Below are 18,160 nucleotides of genomic sequence, written 5' to 3' on the forward strand. Positions count from 1 at the left end.
AAGTCTTAACAAGAGTTTTGCTTAAGAAATCTTCCAGAGTTTAATTACAAGACATGCAGCTGAATTATCTTGGATATATCATGTTGTTACATCAGGGATCAAATTGGCTTGAAAAGTTCTATATTAATTATTGATTAAAGGAACTTAGTCTACATCTACACTAGCCCCTTCCTTTCAGAAGGGGCATGGTAATGAGTGAGGTCAGAAAATGCTAATGAGGTGCTGCCATGAAAATGCAGTGTCTCATTAGCATAATGGCAGCCACAGAGATTTGAAAGTGCTGCTTTCGAATCGCGCACCGCTCGTGTTTACGGGGGCCTTTCGAAAGGACCTCCCAGTCTTTGAAAGCCCTTTATTCCTGTTCGGTTTCACCTCATTAGCATCTTCCAACCTCTCTCATTACCATGCCCTTTCTGAAAGGAAGGAGTTAGTGTAGATGCAGCTTTAGTGATAAAGGTTCATAAGTGAATTTGTTCAAGATCTTATGTAAAACTAAATGTTAGATGCACTGAATTACACTCAGATCCTGATGTAATGCTTGTATACTTTTAAGTAAGGTGACCATATCTACTTGTCCCAAATACAGGACAGGGAGATATGGTGGGAGGGGTGGCTCCTCCCAGCTCCATCAAGCCCTGGGGAGCCCAGAAGAAGGTGGCAGCTGCCGGCCCTCCCCTGGAGCCCCAGGGAAGTGGCAGCTGCCAGCGCTCCCAAGGAGCCCTGGGGAAGCAGCAGCCACCAGTCCTGCCCCAGAGCCCCAGGGAAGTGGCAAGGATGCGTCAGCTGCTCACGCTTCTCCGAGGCTTGAGGACATGACTTCTGTCAGCAGCTGCGTCTGCACAGCTGCTGGCGGAACAGGTCAGCGGGGGATGGGCTGAATATATGACAATTTTTCCCTTTTTAAAAATAAGTTGGGATGCCTTTTTGGTGTCCCAAATACGGGACTGTCCTGCCCAACACAGGACAGATGGTCACCTTCCTTTTTAGAGAATGGATGTTACCACAGAGACAAATTCTGTGTTCAAATATGTGAATGCAACTTCCCCTGGAAGGTGTGGGAATTGATGTAAACTACCTCAGTTCAACTTGTTTTCAGTTTCAGATGATTTAGGATCCAATTGCGAAGACCACTTACACACTTAACGTTAAACTCATGCTTAAACGCTTTCCTTAATTGGAGCTATAGCCTCTCCTAGGGCACTCTGATGTGCATTCATGAGTAAGACTTGCTGGTCTGAAGATTTCTTTTCTGCCTTTAATTACTATGCTCCTAATGGACCCAAGTGTGTTACGACCTCTCGTGGTTTAGATTCTATATGAACTAACAGACGTACCTGGCATTGATCAGCTCTTTAATTAAAGACATTTTTGAAAATAAATGAAAAATGTACATTTTTTTCAATCATAATATTTTACAAAGATGAAAAAAGTTAACTTCAAGGATGAAGAGGGGCTGAGGCTAGGTAGCTGAGGGTAGAGGATTCATGGAGGCTCAAGGTGGGGGACTCAAGGCAGAGGATGGGGGTGCAGAAGTCAAGGCAGTTGGGAGGGTGCAGAAGTTAGGGTAGTGGTCTCAGGAAAGGGAGTCGAGAGGAGGGGGTGTTATCAGGACCACCTGTGCCGGTGAGCGTTTGACATTGCTTCAGTGGCAGCTCCTCCCAGGGGGCCAGGGCGGCAGTCCCTGGCCAGTGGCTCCTCCTTGATGTGGTCAGGGCTATGCTCCCTGTCTAGTGATTCCCCTCGGGAAAGATCCAGGGCTGCATGCTTTTTGGGTGTGGGCGGGGGCTCTGTGAGCTGACCCTGGCCTCCAGCTGCCCCCTCTTAGCCTGAAGCCTATGGGGGTCAGCACTCTGGGGCAGCCCCCAGCCTGTCTTTGGCCTCCAGGTCTGCAGCTCCTCCACGGAGTTTTTGCTTAGGGTAATGGCCACCCCGTCCTGCAGCTTCTTTGGTGAGGGCAAGGGGGAGGCAGCACTAAGAGGGCTGACTCGCCTCCAGCTGGTCATTGCCCCAGCCCTGCACTGGTTTGTGGGGGGAGATGGCACTTTAGGGGCTACCCCCAGCTTACAGTGGCCGCCTCTATCCTGCAGCCTGTTTGATGGGGCACTCCAGCAGCTGGCCAGGCTCCAGGTGCTGGCCCCAACCTCCAGTGCCCCCAGTGGCCTACAGGATGTTGGGAGGCACCAGGCTCTGGATGTTGCCCTTCCCTCCTGCAGACACCTCCCCACATGGTCTGTTGGCTGTTGCAGTGGGAGGTGAAGCTCTGGGGGCTGTTCCCAGCCTCCAGGAGCTCCCCTTACCTCACAGCCTGCAGGCTGTCTGAGGGGAGACTACAGGGGACAGCCCCCCATTTATACCTGTGTGGCCTCCAGGCTGTTGGGAGGCGGCAGGGAGAACAACCAGACTCCAGGGACTGCACCTTCCTCCTGCAGGTAAGAAGCAGGACTGAGCCCTATTGCAACACCACTGGATGCCTTTGAGATTGTAACAAAGAAACTTTTAATAACAAGGGAGGGAAGTAGTTTGGCATTAATTTGGGATAAGACCACAAATAGAGCTGACAAACAAAACCATGAGTAAAAGTCCAACCCCAAATAGGTTGAACAGTGAGTGTCCTTTTCCTCTCAGGTTCTTAAGTCCAGCAACCCAAATGTCCCCTTCACAACTGCTACATCTACACTAAAGAGTTTTCGCAACAAAACTTGCAGACCATCTACTCACAAAATGCGCTTTGTTGACAGCTGCGTAGATGCTCCGAGGGGCCCTCTTGTTGACAGAGCTGGTCAATAGATTGATTTGCTTTTATGCGTAGACGCGATTGGCAACAGTTTTGCCCAACTTCTCGTCCAACAGTGACTACTGTAGACAGATGCTTCTAGACTCAACATAGCCAAGAAGTTTAAGGAATTTAACAGGATGTGGGTCTTCTTCTGCAGCAATAAAGAATTGACCACATGGTCACACTAGTGACTTCCCCCCTTTTGATGAAAAGTTTCTTTGCTACACTTAGACTCTGTGCTTGCGAGTGGGTAAGCATTGCCTCTCCGAGGTGCCGAGGAGTGTTGTGGGAATTTCCCAGGTTACTGAGCAGGAGCTCAGCTGCTTCTGTGTTGGAAGGATGGAGAGGAACCCCCAGAAACTGAACATAGCCCTGAGAGCTGCTGACTCCACCTGCAGAGGGATACAGCCGTGAAGCTGTGTGCACCAAAATGAAAAATGGCACTGAGATGCAGTACCTGGGGGCTTTGCTCCACCCTAGGTCCGCACACAGGAGGATTAATAAGGATTTGGGAGAGCGATAGCTCAGTGGTTTGAACATTGGCCCACTAAACCCAAAGTTGCGACTTCTGCCTTTGAAGGCGCCATTTAGGGACCCGGCGAAAAGAGATTTAAAAAAGGGATGGTGTTTGGTCCTGCCAAGGGGGCGGGGGGGAACTGGACTCGATGATCTCGTGAGGTCCCTTCCAGCTCTCTGAGCTGTGTATCTCCATAGTTTATTTTATCACACGCCCCGCCAAGTCAATCCCGCTCCACCAGACACGGCCCCTCACGTAGAGCCTTTCGGTTCCCTTCTGTGCGGACAGCCCACCCTGCTACGCCGGGGAAGTGACACAAGAGACAGCCCAAGCACCCAGCCTGGAGGCAGGCGGAGCCGGAGCCTGCGTCTGCGTCTGCGTCCCGCTCACCGTGGGAGGAGCAGCGCTGGGCGGAGTTGGGTGACGCGCTCTCCCTGCGCCTGCCCGGCCGGCCTGCGGCAGCAGCGGCGCGTGTGGCTTCAGCCAGCGGCATGGGCGGCTCGGGGCGCCGCGCGGGTTTGGATCCGGTGCGCAACTTCGAGCGCTGGAAGAAGAAATACACCCGGCGCAAGGACAAGCTGCGGCTGCAGCGGAAGCAGCAGAAGCGGCCGGCGTGGGAGGTGGAGCGCGAGGCAGTCGCCCGGCTGGAGCAGCGCTACCCGGAGGTGAGGGCCCGGGCCCGGGCCCGAGGGCACGTAGCATGGGAAGGGAGCCGTGCTGCGGCACCGCCCTGCAGTGAAGGGCCCCGGGGGTGGGAAGGAGCACGGTCTGTGGTAAGGGCCATAGTCTGGGGCTTGCTAAGTCATCCTGGGGCTAGGGGCACCCAGGTGTCCTTAGGAGGGTTCACTGCCTGGTGGTTGCAGAGGTGTCCGGGGGCCCCTGGTGGGTTGGGAATGTCCGTGGGTTGCAGGGCTGCCCTAGGCCGAGGAGCATTAGCCACTGGCAGTGAAAAGGGGCATCGCAGGTGAGGGGGGCACCCCGTGGGTGCTGTCTCGAGGACGCTGGCCTGGAATCGTGCTGCTTCAGAAGGGAGGAGTACCTGCTAGGAGAGGTGCTGGCTCGAGTTTCAGCTTACCCGTTAGACGCATTGCCCAGCTAGAAAGGTCCTTTCTGCCCATCGGGGAGACATTCACCAAAGGGGTAAGTCTTCCACCTGAATCGGGCAGGCTGTGATGGGATCCACATGTAGTGTGTTTGTGTGGGGAGCTACAAAAGCAGCTCTGGGCTGGGGCCTAGCTCAGCTGTGGTATTACTGGGGGGGCATTTGCTGTGGGAGATGTGATGACATCAGCTGATTAGAGTAGCAGGGAAGGAAGGGGATACCAGCTGGTTTCAGCTGAGCGACTCTGCAGAGGAGAGTGGGGCCCTCTAGTTTCGAAGATTGCAGGATGGGGAAAAAGTGTGTGTATGACCGAGGGAGGAAGTGGTTCGTTCTGTACTGGTTGTAATTGTTTTGGTACTGGGGATGGTGCTTATTTGTTATGGAGGTTGTAAAACTCTGCTTCGCTTTTAGCAAGTGGAAAGGTTCTTTAACTGCGGGGACCCCACCAGGAAAGTGTAAATGACCTGATGCTTCTTATCTCATTGATTTCTCCAACAGGAGCAGGAGAGGGCAACTAGGATCAGTTTCTCTCTGAGGCTGCTGCAAAGTCAGTCAGATCCTGTGCAGTGACTAAGTCTTTGTCTGCACTACCTTTTTTTTTTAACCACTTTGGTAAAACTTCTGTGGCTCTGAGATGTGAAGAAAGATCCCCCAACTGACATCAGTTTCACTGACAAAAGTGCTGATGTGACAGGAGAGGCAGAAGACATTCTGTTGCTAGCATAGCTACTGTTGCTTTCTGAGGGTGGTTTAATTATGCCGATGGAGGAGATCTGTGTCCTGTGGGCATAAAGCAACTATATGGGAGATTTTAAAGTGATGCTGTTGTAAAAGATGTAATGCAGATATAGCCTGGGATGAGAGGGATGGATGCATGAGAGAATGGTATTGGGTCTCTCTTACTGCCTAGCGGGGATGTCTTTGTGTATTGGAGAGTAGAGGGAGAAAAGGTTTCCAATCATTTCAACACTGTGGCAAAGATGATGAGATTAAACAAGTTGTTTGTAGCCAATATTCACTATAATTTTACTCACCCATGTGAGAATCAATGACTGTTGTGTGCACCACTGTGGCGGTGATTGGTACTGTTTGACTGGGCAGCAGCTCTGGAGCTTTCCGCAGCTGGAGGAGGTTTGTGGAGGTGGGTCTGAACTGTTTGCTGCTTGGAGTGTCCCAGCCAGTGGTGAGTTACTTGCACCCAGGAGCACCGATCCATTTGAGGGCCCCTGAAGAAATGGGCTCCTTGAGTCTTGACAGAAGCCACAAGCTTCTGGGCTCTGGTAGGAGCTACTGAGATGAAATCCCTGTGCTGTGACAAGAACTCAGCACTTCCGGCTCCACACGGAGATTAGATTTCAGAGGCAAGGACTTCACAGTCCCTGACACCTTTTTCACAGCTGTGAAACTGGTAGGGCTCTAATTATTACGAAGAGGCAGTAATCTTTTGATGGATATGATTCAGTAAACTTCCGTTGTAGGATTCCACACTAGCGCACCTTACACGTTATCTCAGAAAAGTCATTTGGCCTGAAGATGGTTAAATAAAATTGCTTAAGTTATTCACCATAATTAAAATTAGTCCAGTTTCTTTGTCTCCCCTGTACTTCAAACTGACCTGTTACTGCATCTTTGAATTTAATATAGAATTATATTTTGATTATTGTTGTATTCTGGCTACATATGGAAGGGGGGATGAAAAGGACTGTAGCTAAGAAAAAAGTTTAGGTTTTTTTTTTTTTTTTGGGGGGGTGGAGGGGTTCGTGTAGCATGTTTGGGCCCAGAGCTGCTCTGATTTTAACACACTAGGTTTCCCCCCTCCTGCCACTGACAGTGGTAGCACACTGACAGTGTGTGTGAGAGCACCTTAGCTGGTTGCATTTTAGAAAGAAAGGGCTGTTGTATAGATGACAACTAACAAAGATCTTCTTTTGGATTAAATGAAAAGCTTGGAGTTGTGAGACCAGGGCTCTTGCTCTTTTTTTGTAGGAACGTGTGGCTTAATATGGAGAGATGTTAACTCTTTGAAAGTCAAGCTGTAACTACATTTCTGTTAGAATATGGATTGGAATTACTGTTGTGATTCCAAAGAGAGTGAGTTGAGAAATCCTCAATCCTTCGGATTTTTAGGATTAAACCTTGTTGACGACTGACATGTTCTGCCTGGATTACATTAAGGATTTCCTGAGTTAGAGGACTTAAAATAGTTCCTTTTTGAATCGTCTGCCAAATTTCTTGTGTTTTTGTGTTCCTCTGCCTGCCAGTACATCTCAGCGTAGTGTAAAATTTAAAACGTGGGTCGCCTTTAATGTTGGCGCATGGATATGTTACTATACAAAGGCTATAATAGTGAAGTGTTCAAGCAATTTCACTGTCAGGGTTGGGTGCAGCCTTGCCACTAAGTCTATGCTGCAGGGCAGGTGGGGATTTTCAGGATGATATTCCACCTCTTGAGCAGCCAGATCATGGCCCTTGCCCTGACTGCTGTGCCTGCCCTGAAGAGGTGTGCGGCTGACACAAGCAGCTCCAGGGAAGCCTCAGGAAACTTTAGCCGGGGTGCCATTTAGGGAAGGTGGAGGGGCAACCTCCAGCCCCTTGTTCTGTACTGAAGGTTTGCTCATGGTGTACAACCCAGCTCCATTTGGACCTCTTACCTGCTGTACCATGCAGGCAAGTTCCCTCCTCCAGGAGCCAGGGTTTTCCCATGATCAGTTTCCTTCAACGCACTCAAGCTCCTGGGGATGGGCAGACAAAGGAGGTGGTCTGTTGGTGGGGGGAAATATAGGGTACCCCAGGACTGAGGTGTGGGAGGAAGCACAGGGCCTGGGTCAGATGGGGAAAAAGCTGGAGAATTCCTAGTAGTGGGATAGCTTTAGAAAAATAGAGAGAAATTCTGCTTTTAGGGTTGATACTGTTTTATCAGCTATTTAGTGTGAACAGTTGCATGTCATGCCTTCAGTTTTTTTGGCAAGTAGTATATGGAATGCTTAAACCTTGATTAAGTATCTTAGCATTTTGTTACAAGAGGATGTTGCTGAAGACCCTAGATTAGCAGTTCCCGGCCTTTATGAGACCGAGACCCATTTCGACAATTGAGGAAGATGTGGTGACCCAAGGTAATTCAAAACCAGGGGAGGTGTGTGTAGTGGGGAGAGGAGGTTCTCCCCTGGGAAGAACACCCCCTCCGCACCCTGCTTCCTGGCTTTTACCCATCTCAGTCCCAAAATGCCCCCCCACCCTCCGGTCTTAAACTCCTCTCAGCTAGGGTTGCCAGATTTTTGGAAAACTTTTGTGGGACAGGCAGCCCCACCTGCAGGATCCGCAGCCAGGGCTGCCTGTCCTGCATAAGATTTTCAAAAGCTGGGGCGGGGTGGGGTGGGCAGACCTTGGCAACCCTGCATCTGGAAGCTGGCTGGGAAGCAGAGTCCTGGCCAACAGCACAAGCTGCAGGATCCCCAGCTGGCAGGGCAGAGATCTGGGAGCCAGCTGGGGTGTGGAGTCCTGGCTGGCTCTCAGCCCCCTGCACCACAACTGACAAGTTCCGGGCGCTGCTATTGCTGCCTCCCACTGCTTCTTCCCTAGTGGCTCTGCTGCTGCCTCCTCTGCATGGTGCTCCCCAGCCTTCCTACTCTCTTCCCCCACTTGCAAAGTGAGCAGTTCCCTGCTCTGCTTTGCTGAAATGGGACTCAATTTAATTGGTTTAATGGATGGATCCCTCCTGCTGGCCGTTAAACCAGTGAAATTGCAGCAAGGCAGGGCAGGGACTGAGCGCTGGAGGAATGAGTGGCGGCAGAGCTGCAAATGGCTTCTTGAAGAGCCACCCAGCTGGTGACCCTTACCAAACCTAGTCACGGCCAATAGGCTGGGAAACCCAGCCGTAGGTTGGTGTTTAAGATCTCAGTTGAACTGCTGCTGTATGTACTAGAATAATATTGAGAGTGTATTTTGCTATACTTTCTGTATTTCAAGATTCATTGATTAGAAAAAATTGTTGAAGTTAGATAAACCTAATGTAGATGCATGAACGTTGTTTTGGTTGGGGTCTTGACTCCCCGCTCCCAAACAAAACAAAACAAAACAAAAGCCTCACAACTACACACCATAGGTAGGTTTGTAATTTGTGCCCCCATGTGGGGCCCTAATGGCCTGACTGGAACTTGTGCCCAAATATAGAGATCACAGTACACATATGTATAGATACAAGACCTTTTACTTCCCATTATCTGGTTGAGATTGAGTGCCAGGTACCTCTAGAATTAAGCCACTTAAAATTCTACCTGTGTTATCAGCAAGTTAAAAAGGATGTGATTTAAATTCTGTGGTGCCCTTATATTCTGCCACTGATTAAGTTCTTTTGTTTCAGATAAACCCAAAAGAAATTGAAAGATTTTCAGATTTCCCATTGTCAAAGAAAACTTTAAAAGGTAAGTACACTACAGTTCTTAGAAAGGTATTTGAATTAAAGACCATTTTAACCAGTCTTATTCATTAGCAGATTAAGGAGTTTTTGCTTTTAAAGATCTGAGTTCCAAAAAAATGTTGCCACCTCCAGTATTTTAACTGATGGGAAAATATATCATTATTCAAGGCAAAAAGTAATAATTTTTTTTTTCCTTTCTCAAATGCTAGGTTTGCAAGAAGCACAGTATCGCATGGTTACTGAGATACAGAGGCAGACCATAGGCTTGTCTTTGCAAGGTAAAGATGTACTTGGAGCTGCAAAGACTGGATCAGGCAAAACCTTGGCTTTTCTTATCCCAGTAAGTAATTTATCTTCTCATTAGAAGCTTGAGCAAAGTGGAAGTATTGGACATTAAACAGCATACTTTGGCTAATAGAAGCCAGGAGGTGATGTACAATTTGATTGGCAGATTTTTGCAGCATCAGCTTTTGTGGGCAAACACCCGCTTCTTTGCCCACGAAAGCTTATGCTCCAAAATATCTGTTAGTCTATAAGGTGCCACAAGACTTGTTGTTGTTCTCGAAGGTACAGACTAACATGGCTATCTCTCTGATACTTATAATTTGATTGTAATTTTTGTTCACATAAAGCTATGAGTGACTGACTTAAATATTGCTGTCTGAGGTTTTGTAAGAGGCAGCGAATATATTTTTATCTTTAGAAACATTTTGACACTTTGAAATCATGTTCTGACGTTTTTATTAAGGGTGAGATTATACATAGAGTTTTTTTGTAGTCTTTTGCAGATATATTTTGTCTGCTAAAATAATTGATCAAGGACAATGTTCCCTCTAATCTTTTCCATGCATGTGTGGAATGAATTTTTTATGTGCATCACAGCACAAGCGAATGTGCCCTATCAGTAGAAACAAAACCATACCTTTTGGCTGCTCTACTAATCCGCTGGGTGGCATTTGAATCTCTCCTGGGTGGCTACACGGTGTGCAGCTTATAGGGAACCCTGACCAAGGAACCTGTTTACACTTAATCTTTAGTAAAACATACTACATTGATCTTTATAAGTTAGAATATAGTTCATTAAAAGGGCGGTTTGCAAATCAGTCTGAAAACTGACTTATAAATAATATTCCTTAGAGGGTGAAGTTTATTGTTGGTTCATGGAAGGAACAGACGTTTGACACCATGTAGATTCAAGCACAAGACCTTTATTATGCACAGTTGGCAAAATGTCACTTTGCTTGTTAGGCTCAGCGAGACTGACAAACCTATGATTACAATGAATTATATAGTGTGCTGATTGATGGGGTGGGCATTCCCGAGCCCCTGGATAGATGCTAGCAGCAAGACCTAATTAGCCAGTAATCTAAAGATAACATAAGTGCTCTGTCCATGGCTCAGGTTTACGTGTTTGTAAATACACAGGTGTTATCCTTTTAAGTTTTCTCTTGAAGAAGATAGGTTAAATTCCAATTCCAGGTCTTTAGAAATGACGCATGACACCTCCCAACAGGTTTTCTGCGGATATATTTCGACATGGCCTTGAGACAAAGAGACCAATAAGCAGAGCATACATTTGCAATAGTATATAATTATCCATGCCATTCTTTTTTGGGCTCAGATTGGTGTCTGTGAGAGGTGGACACCAACACTCATACTGTCATATTAGAACAAAAAGCAGTCAAGTAACACTTTAAAGACTAGCAAAATAGTTTATTAGGTGAGCTTTCGTGGGACAGACCCACTTCTTCAGACCATATGGTTTGTTTTGATAGTGTATAGACTAGCACAGCTTACTCTTTGTCATATTAGACCTTTTCTTGAGCTCAGATTTATATTTGAGGAGGATGCGCTGTTTTATCTCTTCCTCAATTGGAGTGCAGACTTTTGAGGACCCTCTTCAGTAATTCATGGGTCTGTAATTCAAGATAAGTCCCAATTACTGTTTTTACACCCAAGGTTGTGCTGTCTCAGCTCTTGCTTTAGGCCTAGTTACACAAACAAAGGTTTGTTCTGTTTTCGGTGCCATGCCTTGTTTATTGTTCAGTTGGGCTTCAGGTCTGCTTTGTCTGGGCATGTGTTAAAGATTATGAATGAAGACTGTGGTCAGAATCTTGCATAGTATTATTGGGATCTTGGCTCTTCAGTTCACGTGGGAGGTCAGGCTTTGCATTTATTTTCTTCAGTACTATAGAAATTTTCCTTAATATAGATTCTAATTTGGAAAAAATCCTATCAGTGGGTGATCAGGTTGGGGAGAGGGCAAAACTTAATTTGGTTTTAAATTATGAGACTAGTAATTAGCATTCAATTTAGATTATTAATTTAGGGCCCAAGTCACTTCCATTGAAGCCAATGATAAAATAGTGGAAACAGAAATGAGAATTTAGGCAACCTCTCAAATTAGTGTATTTTATGCTAGATCTTGATGATGATGATGATAAGGAAATAAATGTATGCATTTTGGAGTGGGGGAGAAAGATCTGCTGCATGTAGAGAAAGAGAGAGAGAAAATTTTCTTAATTAGTTTATACCTGAAATTGAGAAATACAGTTCTTGAAACAATTTGTTTTATGTCCATGCATTTAACGTTTTATAGAGGAGGAGCCTAGTGATAACTAGAACTAAGTGTGACACAGAGTCTAGGAGACAAATTTTGGTCCTTGTGCCTGTGGAAAGTACTGTCATAGGGACATCATGTCAGCCCTGGTGAAATCTTGTTGTACGGTTGAATGCAACAATTTGACAGTGTATGAATTTGTGATAGCAGAAATGGATCTGCATCGTGGCAACAGAACATTTAGTTATAATGCTCTGTTTGAGGAGTGGTACTGCCTTGTAGGTTTGAACTCAGAAGTATTATAGCACTTGCTCTTATTATGTCTGTCATTCACAATTTTAGGAGCAGGAGGGTTACTATTGTATCACACTGAATCTCATTCTCTGAAGTTGTCTAGTGTTAAATGTTGGTTTTGTTGCACATTAAAATTGTTTTAATAAACAGATTGTCTTCCTGTCCCAGTCTTTCTCCAAGCCCATTATTTGGGAGCGTAGCTTTGGCAAATAACAGTAGTACCATTAACCGTAGAATTATAGTTACACTTGAGAGGACTATAATTTAATGTGTATGTTGATGTAAATAAGACCTGAATTTATGTTATCTGCTTTTTAAAGTATTTTTTACCGTGGTTATATATTACGCAGTGGAAAGGATGGCTTTTGAAATGAAACTGCTGTAAATTTTCAGGCTTTGGAAAAGCTGTATCGCCAGCAGTGGACATCAATGGATGGCTTGGGGGTTCTGATAATATCTCCTACAAGGGAGCTGGCATACCAGACCTTTGAGGTTTTGCGTAAGGTGGGGAAGAATCATGACTTTTCAGCTGGCCTTATCATTGGTGGAAAGGTTAGTTCTCATTAAACGTTCAGTTTTTTTATATGGGAAACACAAATGACTAAATGTGGAGATAGCAGGTAGAGGAGCAGTTGGGAACCCCTGCAGCATGGTAGAAGAATTATTCCTGGGAAATTCTGCATTACTGTCTTCTGGTGGGTGGGTTTTTTTTTTTAATTACTCCTTTTTTTGTCTTTTGAAGCTTCATTATTATGCCTTTTGCCAGGCAAGATGATTGAACAGGATACCCTTGCCAAACCTTTCAGGACTACCCTTTGCTTTAAAATGGGTGGGGAATTTTTTTTTGGTTGTGGGCCACGCACCCACAGAAAAATCTGTCAACCTGGCCCCCAAGTGAGAAGGGTTAAAAGAACCTTCACTCACATGGCCCCCAACTGAGAGAGAGGAAGAAAAGGACACTCATTTCACTCATGCAGCTCAGGGCACTGGGGTTCCCCTTGCACTTCAACCCTGCAGGGGTGTGGAGGCTAAGGGTTTCCTCCAAGGCTGGATTAACTGTTCTGGAGGCCTGGGGCTAGCAGACCTAGGTCACCCCCAACCCCCAGCTGCTCCCCCCCCAACTTCAGGCGAGGAGTCCCGAGCCTCACATTTGACACCAAGGAAAGCCAAGGGGCTGAACACAGGCCCTGGGCTCCCCATCCCTGCGTTAAAAGTTATTCTGAAACGCTTTCTGTTCATATCAGAGTTCTGGGTGTGCTGCAGGTATGGCACTTGTCAGTGGAGCTTAGGGGAGTAGAGAGAAAATAGGGCTAATGTTAATAATTGCTGGTTTAAGATGTCTTGAGATTGCTTGGTGTTGAGTCAGCTTAAAGATGTGTCATCAGAACTAACCTGCTTTAATTTTCAGGATCTGAAACAAGAGGCCAACAAAATTCATCATATAAATATACTTATTTGCACGCCAGGTCGACTTCTACAGCATATGGATGAAACTTCTTATTTCCATGCATCTGATCTCCAAATGTTGAGTAAGTTAAAATGTTTGAAATATATAAATAAAAAACTGCTAAATTTTCTGATGTTACACTATACTTAGAATAAAAGATTGTAGTGCCAGAGGAAATCATTATGTTGTAGAGGAAGGTGAAAGAACACCCCCCCCAGTCTCTGCAAGATGACTTATGGAGAAAATTCCTTCCCAGCCTCTCATGGCTGGCACTGCAGTTAGATCCTGAGCATGTGAGCCAGACACCTGGGAAAAAATTCTCTGCAATAACTCAGAGCCATCACTGGCCATTGGGGATTCGGTGATAGGAAGAAGGGCTTTCGAAAACTGGGGGGTCCTTTCCGAAGGTCCCGTCTCCACGGGTGGCGCGTGATTTGAAAAGCCACACTTTCGAATTGCTGCAGCTGCCATTATGCTAATGAGGTGCTGCATATTCATTGCAGCACCTTATTAGCATCTTTTGAATCTGCTCATTAACATGCCCCTTTCGAAAGGAAGGGGCACGTGTAGACCCAGCCTAGAGGTCTGTATACCTGTGCAAATTGGATCTGGGTGTCTGTAGCAGACCGTGATTGTATTAAGGGAATTTCCAGTAGCTTTTATCAGCAAACGGACTCTTCTAGCCAGTCCATCACTTCCAAGTTCTTTACAGTCTACCTCATCATTGCTATCTAAAGCTTCTTGAACATCTTTGCTTTTACTTCTGTCTCTTCTCAGTATAACATACTATTGAATACTTGTTCTCCAGTCATGATATCTATTCCATCATGTTTATCCTTTTCTTAGCTGGTTTCATTTCCAGCACTAATGGTTCTGGTTTCTCCATTTTGTTACCTAGTGCTCCTTGCACGGGTGTGAAAACTTCTTAATTTTTACTGCTTGGCTTCACCCAGATCCCTCACCTGATGTGGGTACAGTCATTTTACTGACAGTATTAACTACCTGACTGTTTGCTTCATTGGTATTGGCACTCTTTCCTCTTAATATTCATTCTCCTACCCACTTTTGTACCTTTCTCCCTTGCTGTATTCATTCTTTCTTGATATTTTTTTTTCCCTCCTGTTAGAATCAGGTGTGTAGATTACATGAGCATCTTCCCCAAGTTTCTACTTTTAAGCTCTTGTAATCAGTTGTGCCTATCTCCATTCCGGACATTTATTTCCCTCCTTATTTAAGTGTATCCCGTTGCATAAAAACTGTCCTCAATCTGTGAACATCCCGTCTGTTTATCATCATAATCTAGGCAGAATCCCCCTCAAGATCACTTCAGTCTCCATTTCCTTAAGCGTCTTCCCCAGCATAACACAGTCTTCTTTGATATGTTCCAGCAAGAACCTAGCATTAACATTCCATCCCATGTGAAGGACAGTCAGTTTTTTCCTGCTCCCATTAGGATCCTCTTCAGTCTCTTATCCACAGACAGCACACTCTCCTGTTCTCCGGATCAGCTCTGCTGACCTGCTTTTCTGTTCTTAATAAGAAGCCACCAGTCACATAGACCTGTCTCTTACTCATGATTGATTGTGTTTTTTCCAGCCTTCCTCCTGTTCTTTCCAGCTGCAAGTCCTCTTGTCTTTTATTCTTCCTTATAATCATATAATAATTCTTATTTATAATCATCTGTTGAGTCATGCTGTATCCTGCTGAGGCTATGAATTCTGGCTCATCTATTGGCTCTTCCCCTCTTCTCACAGGAGTATCTGAGCTTCTAGTTGTCTTTGCTCTCCCTCCTTCAGTTATAGCCAGCTGTGCCCCCTTTTTGGTTTCCAGATCAGCAAACCTGCCCATGAGCATCTTCACCAGCTTCTTTTCCTTTCCCTTGTTTTTGTAGCCACCTGTTTCTACTGGTCACTTTCCTCACCCAGCAGTGTCCCCTCAGAGTTCTTCAGTCCAGTTTACTTCCAAGAGTCTTGGCTCTTCCCTCCAGCCTCCTTTCAGCTCCCCTCCATCTGCTTGAATCCCATTTGGAACTCAAACTGAGTTTCTGCCTGCGTCTCCAAACCTCATACCTTTTCATTCAGCTCTGTTATATGGCACTTCAGACAAACACAGCTCTCTTCTGGAATCAAATATAAGTTGAACCTCTTGTCTGGCAACATCTGTAATCCAGCATGATTTTAATGAGCTGGACAACAACTTACCCTGGGTGTGGCCAAGTTTCCCATGGTACCATAAAGTTTGTATATAGTCACCAGTCCTGGCTCTCAGTGTTCTGTGTTGTTGTTCAGCTGTAATTTACCCCTAAATGTCTTCTAAGAGCCCAGTAAACAGTGCAGGTGTTGGTAATGCTGGTAGACAGTTTTGGCTTCCTATGATCCGGTAAATTCTCACGTTCGGCACCAGTCAGGTCCTGAGGCTCAGCCTGCATTTGTCACAGCTTCCACATCCATTCATCTTCATTGTCTCTTCCATTTCTTGGATCATTACCACTGCTGCCTTTGTGTCTATGATAGCTTCCTGTCTGTCATCCTGCCAACAAAATAAATAAACCCAAAACAACAAAATCAAAACACAACTACCCATCCCTAAATTCCTTTTAGAAACTTCCACTCAAACTTTCCTGTTTACAGCTCTCTTGGCTAGCTCCTGTGCTGGCTACTACTTGGTCAGTAGAGCCCAGGTAAAGTACAAATGATTTTTGGCTGTGCACAGATGAAGGTTTTCTTTCCCCACACCAAGCAGCTCCCTCTAGCACAACTGCTTGATAGCAGTAATAATCACAAGTAGTGTTGCTAGCAGAGTCTAAAGGCAAACTTGTCACTCCATGGTATCTTCTCCATAGAGTAAACCCCTGAAATACGCAGCTCAAGTTGCTCATAACTCGCTTTAACACAAGTTAAGCACAACTCGGAGCTGCTCTGCGGCTGTCAGCCTACCTACCTGCCCGCAGCTGTGGGCAGCTAGGCAGGCTAAGAGCCCCTTCACCCTGCCTTTCCCCCACCTGTGCGGCTGTCAGGTGGGCTGGTCAGTTTCCTGGGTCCTGCAAGTGGCAGGGAGCTGGGAAACAAGCAGCAGCCTGGTTCCCGGGTCCCCACCCCGACTTGCATGAAAACTTGAGCTACACAGGGGTTACAGGAATGAAACCCCCATGTAACATGGGGATTTACTGTACTCCTAGGTAACATAGGCCTCAGCCAACTCTCCTGCAGCACCATTCTCTTCTTGATGTACTTCCACCGGCCACCCATCTCAGAAATGTCTGCCCCTTTTTCATATTCTTTCTGGGTGTAGCTCTCCTGGTCTCTCCAAGTGATATCTAATGGCCCTTCCAATGTGGTTTAGCTAGTGTAGACTCTATTTTAGTCACTGTCCAGAAACTTTAATTTCTTTAAGAGTCAACTGAGGTTATCTTTTCCTCACAGAGTTGTTGGCCTCTTGTTTCTTTTTCTACTGCATTGTTTACCTGAATACTGATTTCATCTTACTGGAAGGTTTACCTACTTGTACGTGATCAGTAGCACTGGCTTGGAAACTTACAGTTCTCATTATTTTCTTGATTTGCTTTTGGAAGCTGTTGGTGGCAGGGGAGGAAATGTCCTTATCCTGCTAGCAGAGAGTTCCTTTTTGCAGTCACATACATACCTTGCAGGCTTACAGACCCATAACATAACCGACAAATTACCCAATATTAATCTTGCTATAGTAAATATAATTCATACTGGACAGGTAAGAGACTGACCATCACAGAACTGTCATTAGCATTGACTCTTGCCTTAGCCTTTGCAGCTCCATTCTGTGTGTGATTATGGCAACTAGACACAGGAGTAAATTGGTTGACCTGACTACTCAAACTGCAATTTCACCTTATGCCCACCTTTCTATATTTCAGTCACAGGCCCTCGTTGCTAGGAAGCAATCTACATGTATACTGGTAGACTAGAAATCCTGATCTTCTCCATATGAAATTAAGAGGTGTAATTTATATATTATGCGAGAAGTCAAGGGCTCTTATGATAACACTGAATGGAGTGTGAACAAATCTAAAGAAAAATCAGTGAAAAATGTAGCTTATGTAATTCCTGGTCTAAGTGTGTTATTGTTAACAATTTTTTGCAGATACAAGAACTTCAAATTTTGATTTTTTTTTTTTTCTTTTTAAAAATATCTCAAGGTTTGAATGGAAAAGAATTTAAAAATCCATTTCTCCTAAACCTGTTTTCTAATTTTAGTTCTTGATGAAGCTGATAGGATCTTGGACATGGGCTTTGCTGAGACTATGAATGCAATTATAGAAAATCTTCCTAAGAAACGCCAGACGTTGCTTTTTTCAGCAACACAAACCAAATCAGTGAAAGATCTTGCACGACTGAGTTTAAAAGATCCGGAATATGTTTGGGTTCATGAAAAAGCAAAATTCAGGTAAGTGGGGTGGTTTGTCTAGGTGGTTGTACTGGAGGAAGAACGCGGTGATAACTGCACTTTCCTTAAGTTCTTTTCCAGTACCACTGGGAATAGGTAGGTAGGATGTCATTTTTCCATATTTAACCCCTCCTACTCCACTCAAAGACTGTTTCTTTGTTTTGTTTTGAAAGTACATTGTGTTACTAATTGTGGTTCACTTATAATTTTCACAAAGGTGTTTTAGTGTTTGTAAATGCAAAAGGGTTCATGTTGTCTTCTGTGGCATTATGTTCTGAGAGAGTTAAAAAAAGCAGAGCAAACCGCAAGTGAAGAAAACAGTATTTGATACAATAAAAGTTTTTGCTTCTGTAGGCTCTCTTTGAGGATCTCAAATGACTTTACAAACATGAATGTTAACTGGAACTGTTTGAAATTCAGATTTCCTTTTTTATAGGAAATTCACGGCTGTTCCAGAAGTTGTTCTGGTTCTGAGTCAGAAGTAAAAACAGATATTTTTCAAATTTTTTGTGAAATGGAAATTCTAAAAAAGAGATTTTAGCTATTTTGGGAAATAATTCAAAATCTTAATTTTGAAATTTAATTTTTGTTTTGTCTGCAAAATCTTTAAGGATGAGTGCTGCTAACT

The 18,160-nt window shown here is 45.1% G+C and overlaps 1 protein-coding gene across 1 annotated transcript in view; it reads left to right on the forward strand.

Moving 5' to 3' along the window:
- The first annotated feature begins 3,736 nt into the window (after positions 1 to 3,736).
- DDX10 (DEAD-box helicase 10) overlaps positions 3,737 to 18,160 on the forward strand; it is a 359,790-nt gene continuing 345,366 nt past the window's right edge. Inside the window, exons 1-6 of the mRNA XM_074981972.1 lie at positions 3,737 to 3,958; positions 8,756 to 8,816; positions 9,022 to 9,152; positions 12,060 to 12,218; positions 13,075 to 13,195; positions 17,343 to 17,532. Of these exons, the coding sequence (XP_074838073.1) occupies positions 3,785 to 3,958; positions 8,756 to 8,816; positions 9,022 to 9,152; positions 12,060 to 12,218; positions 13,075 to 13,195; positions 17,343 to 17,532 (836 nt within the window). The 5' untranslated portion in view covers positions 3,737 to 3,784. The remainder of the gene's footprint in view (positions 3,959 to 8,755; positions 8,817 to 9,021; positions 9,153 to 12,059; positions 12,219 to 13,074; positions 13,196 to 17,342; positions 17,533 to 18,160) is intronic.

Source organism: Carettochelys insculpta, chromosome 1 (assembly GCF_033958435.1).
Source record: "Carettochelys insculpta isolate YL-2023 chromosome 1, ASM3395843v1, whole genome shotgun sequence".
In the NCBI taxonomy this organism is placed as follows: Eukaryota; Metazoa; Chordata; order Testudines; family Carettochelyidae; genus Carettochelys; species Carettochelys insculpta.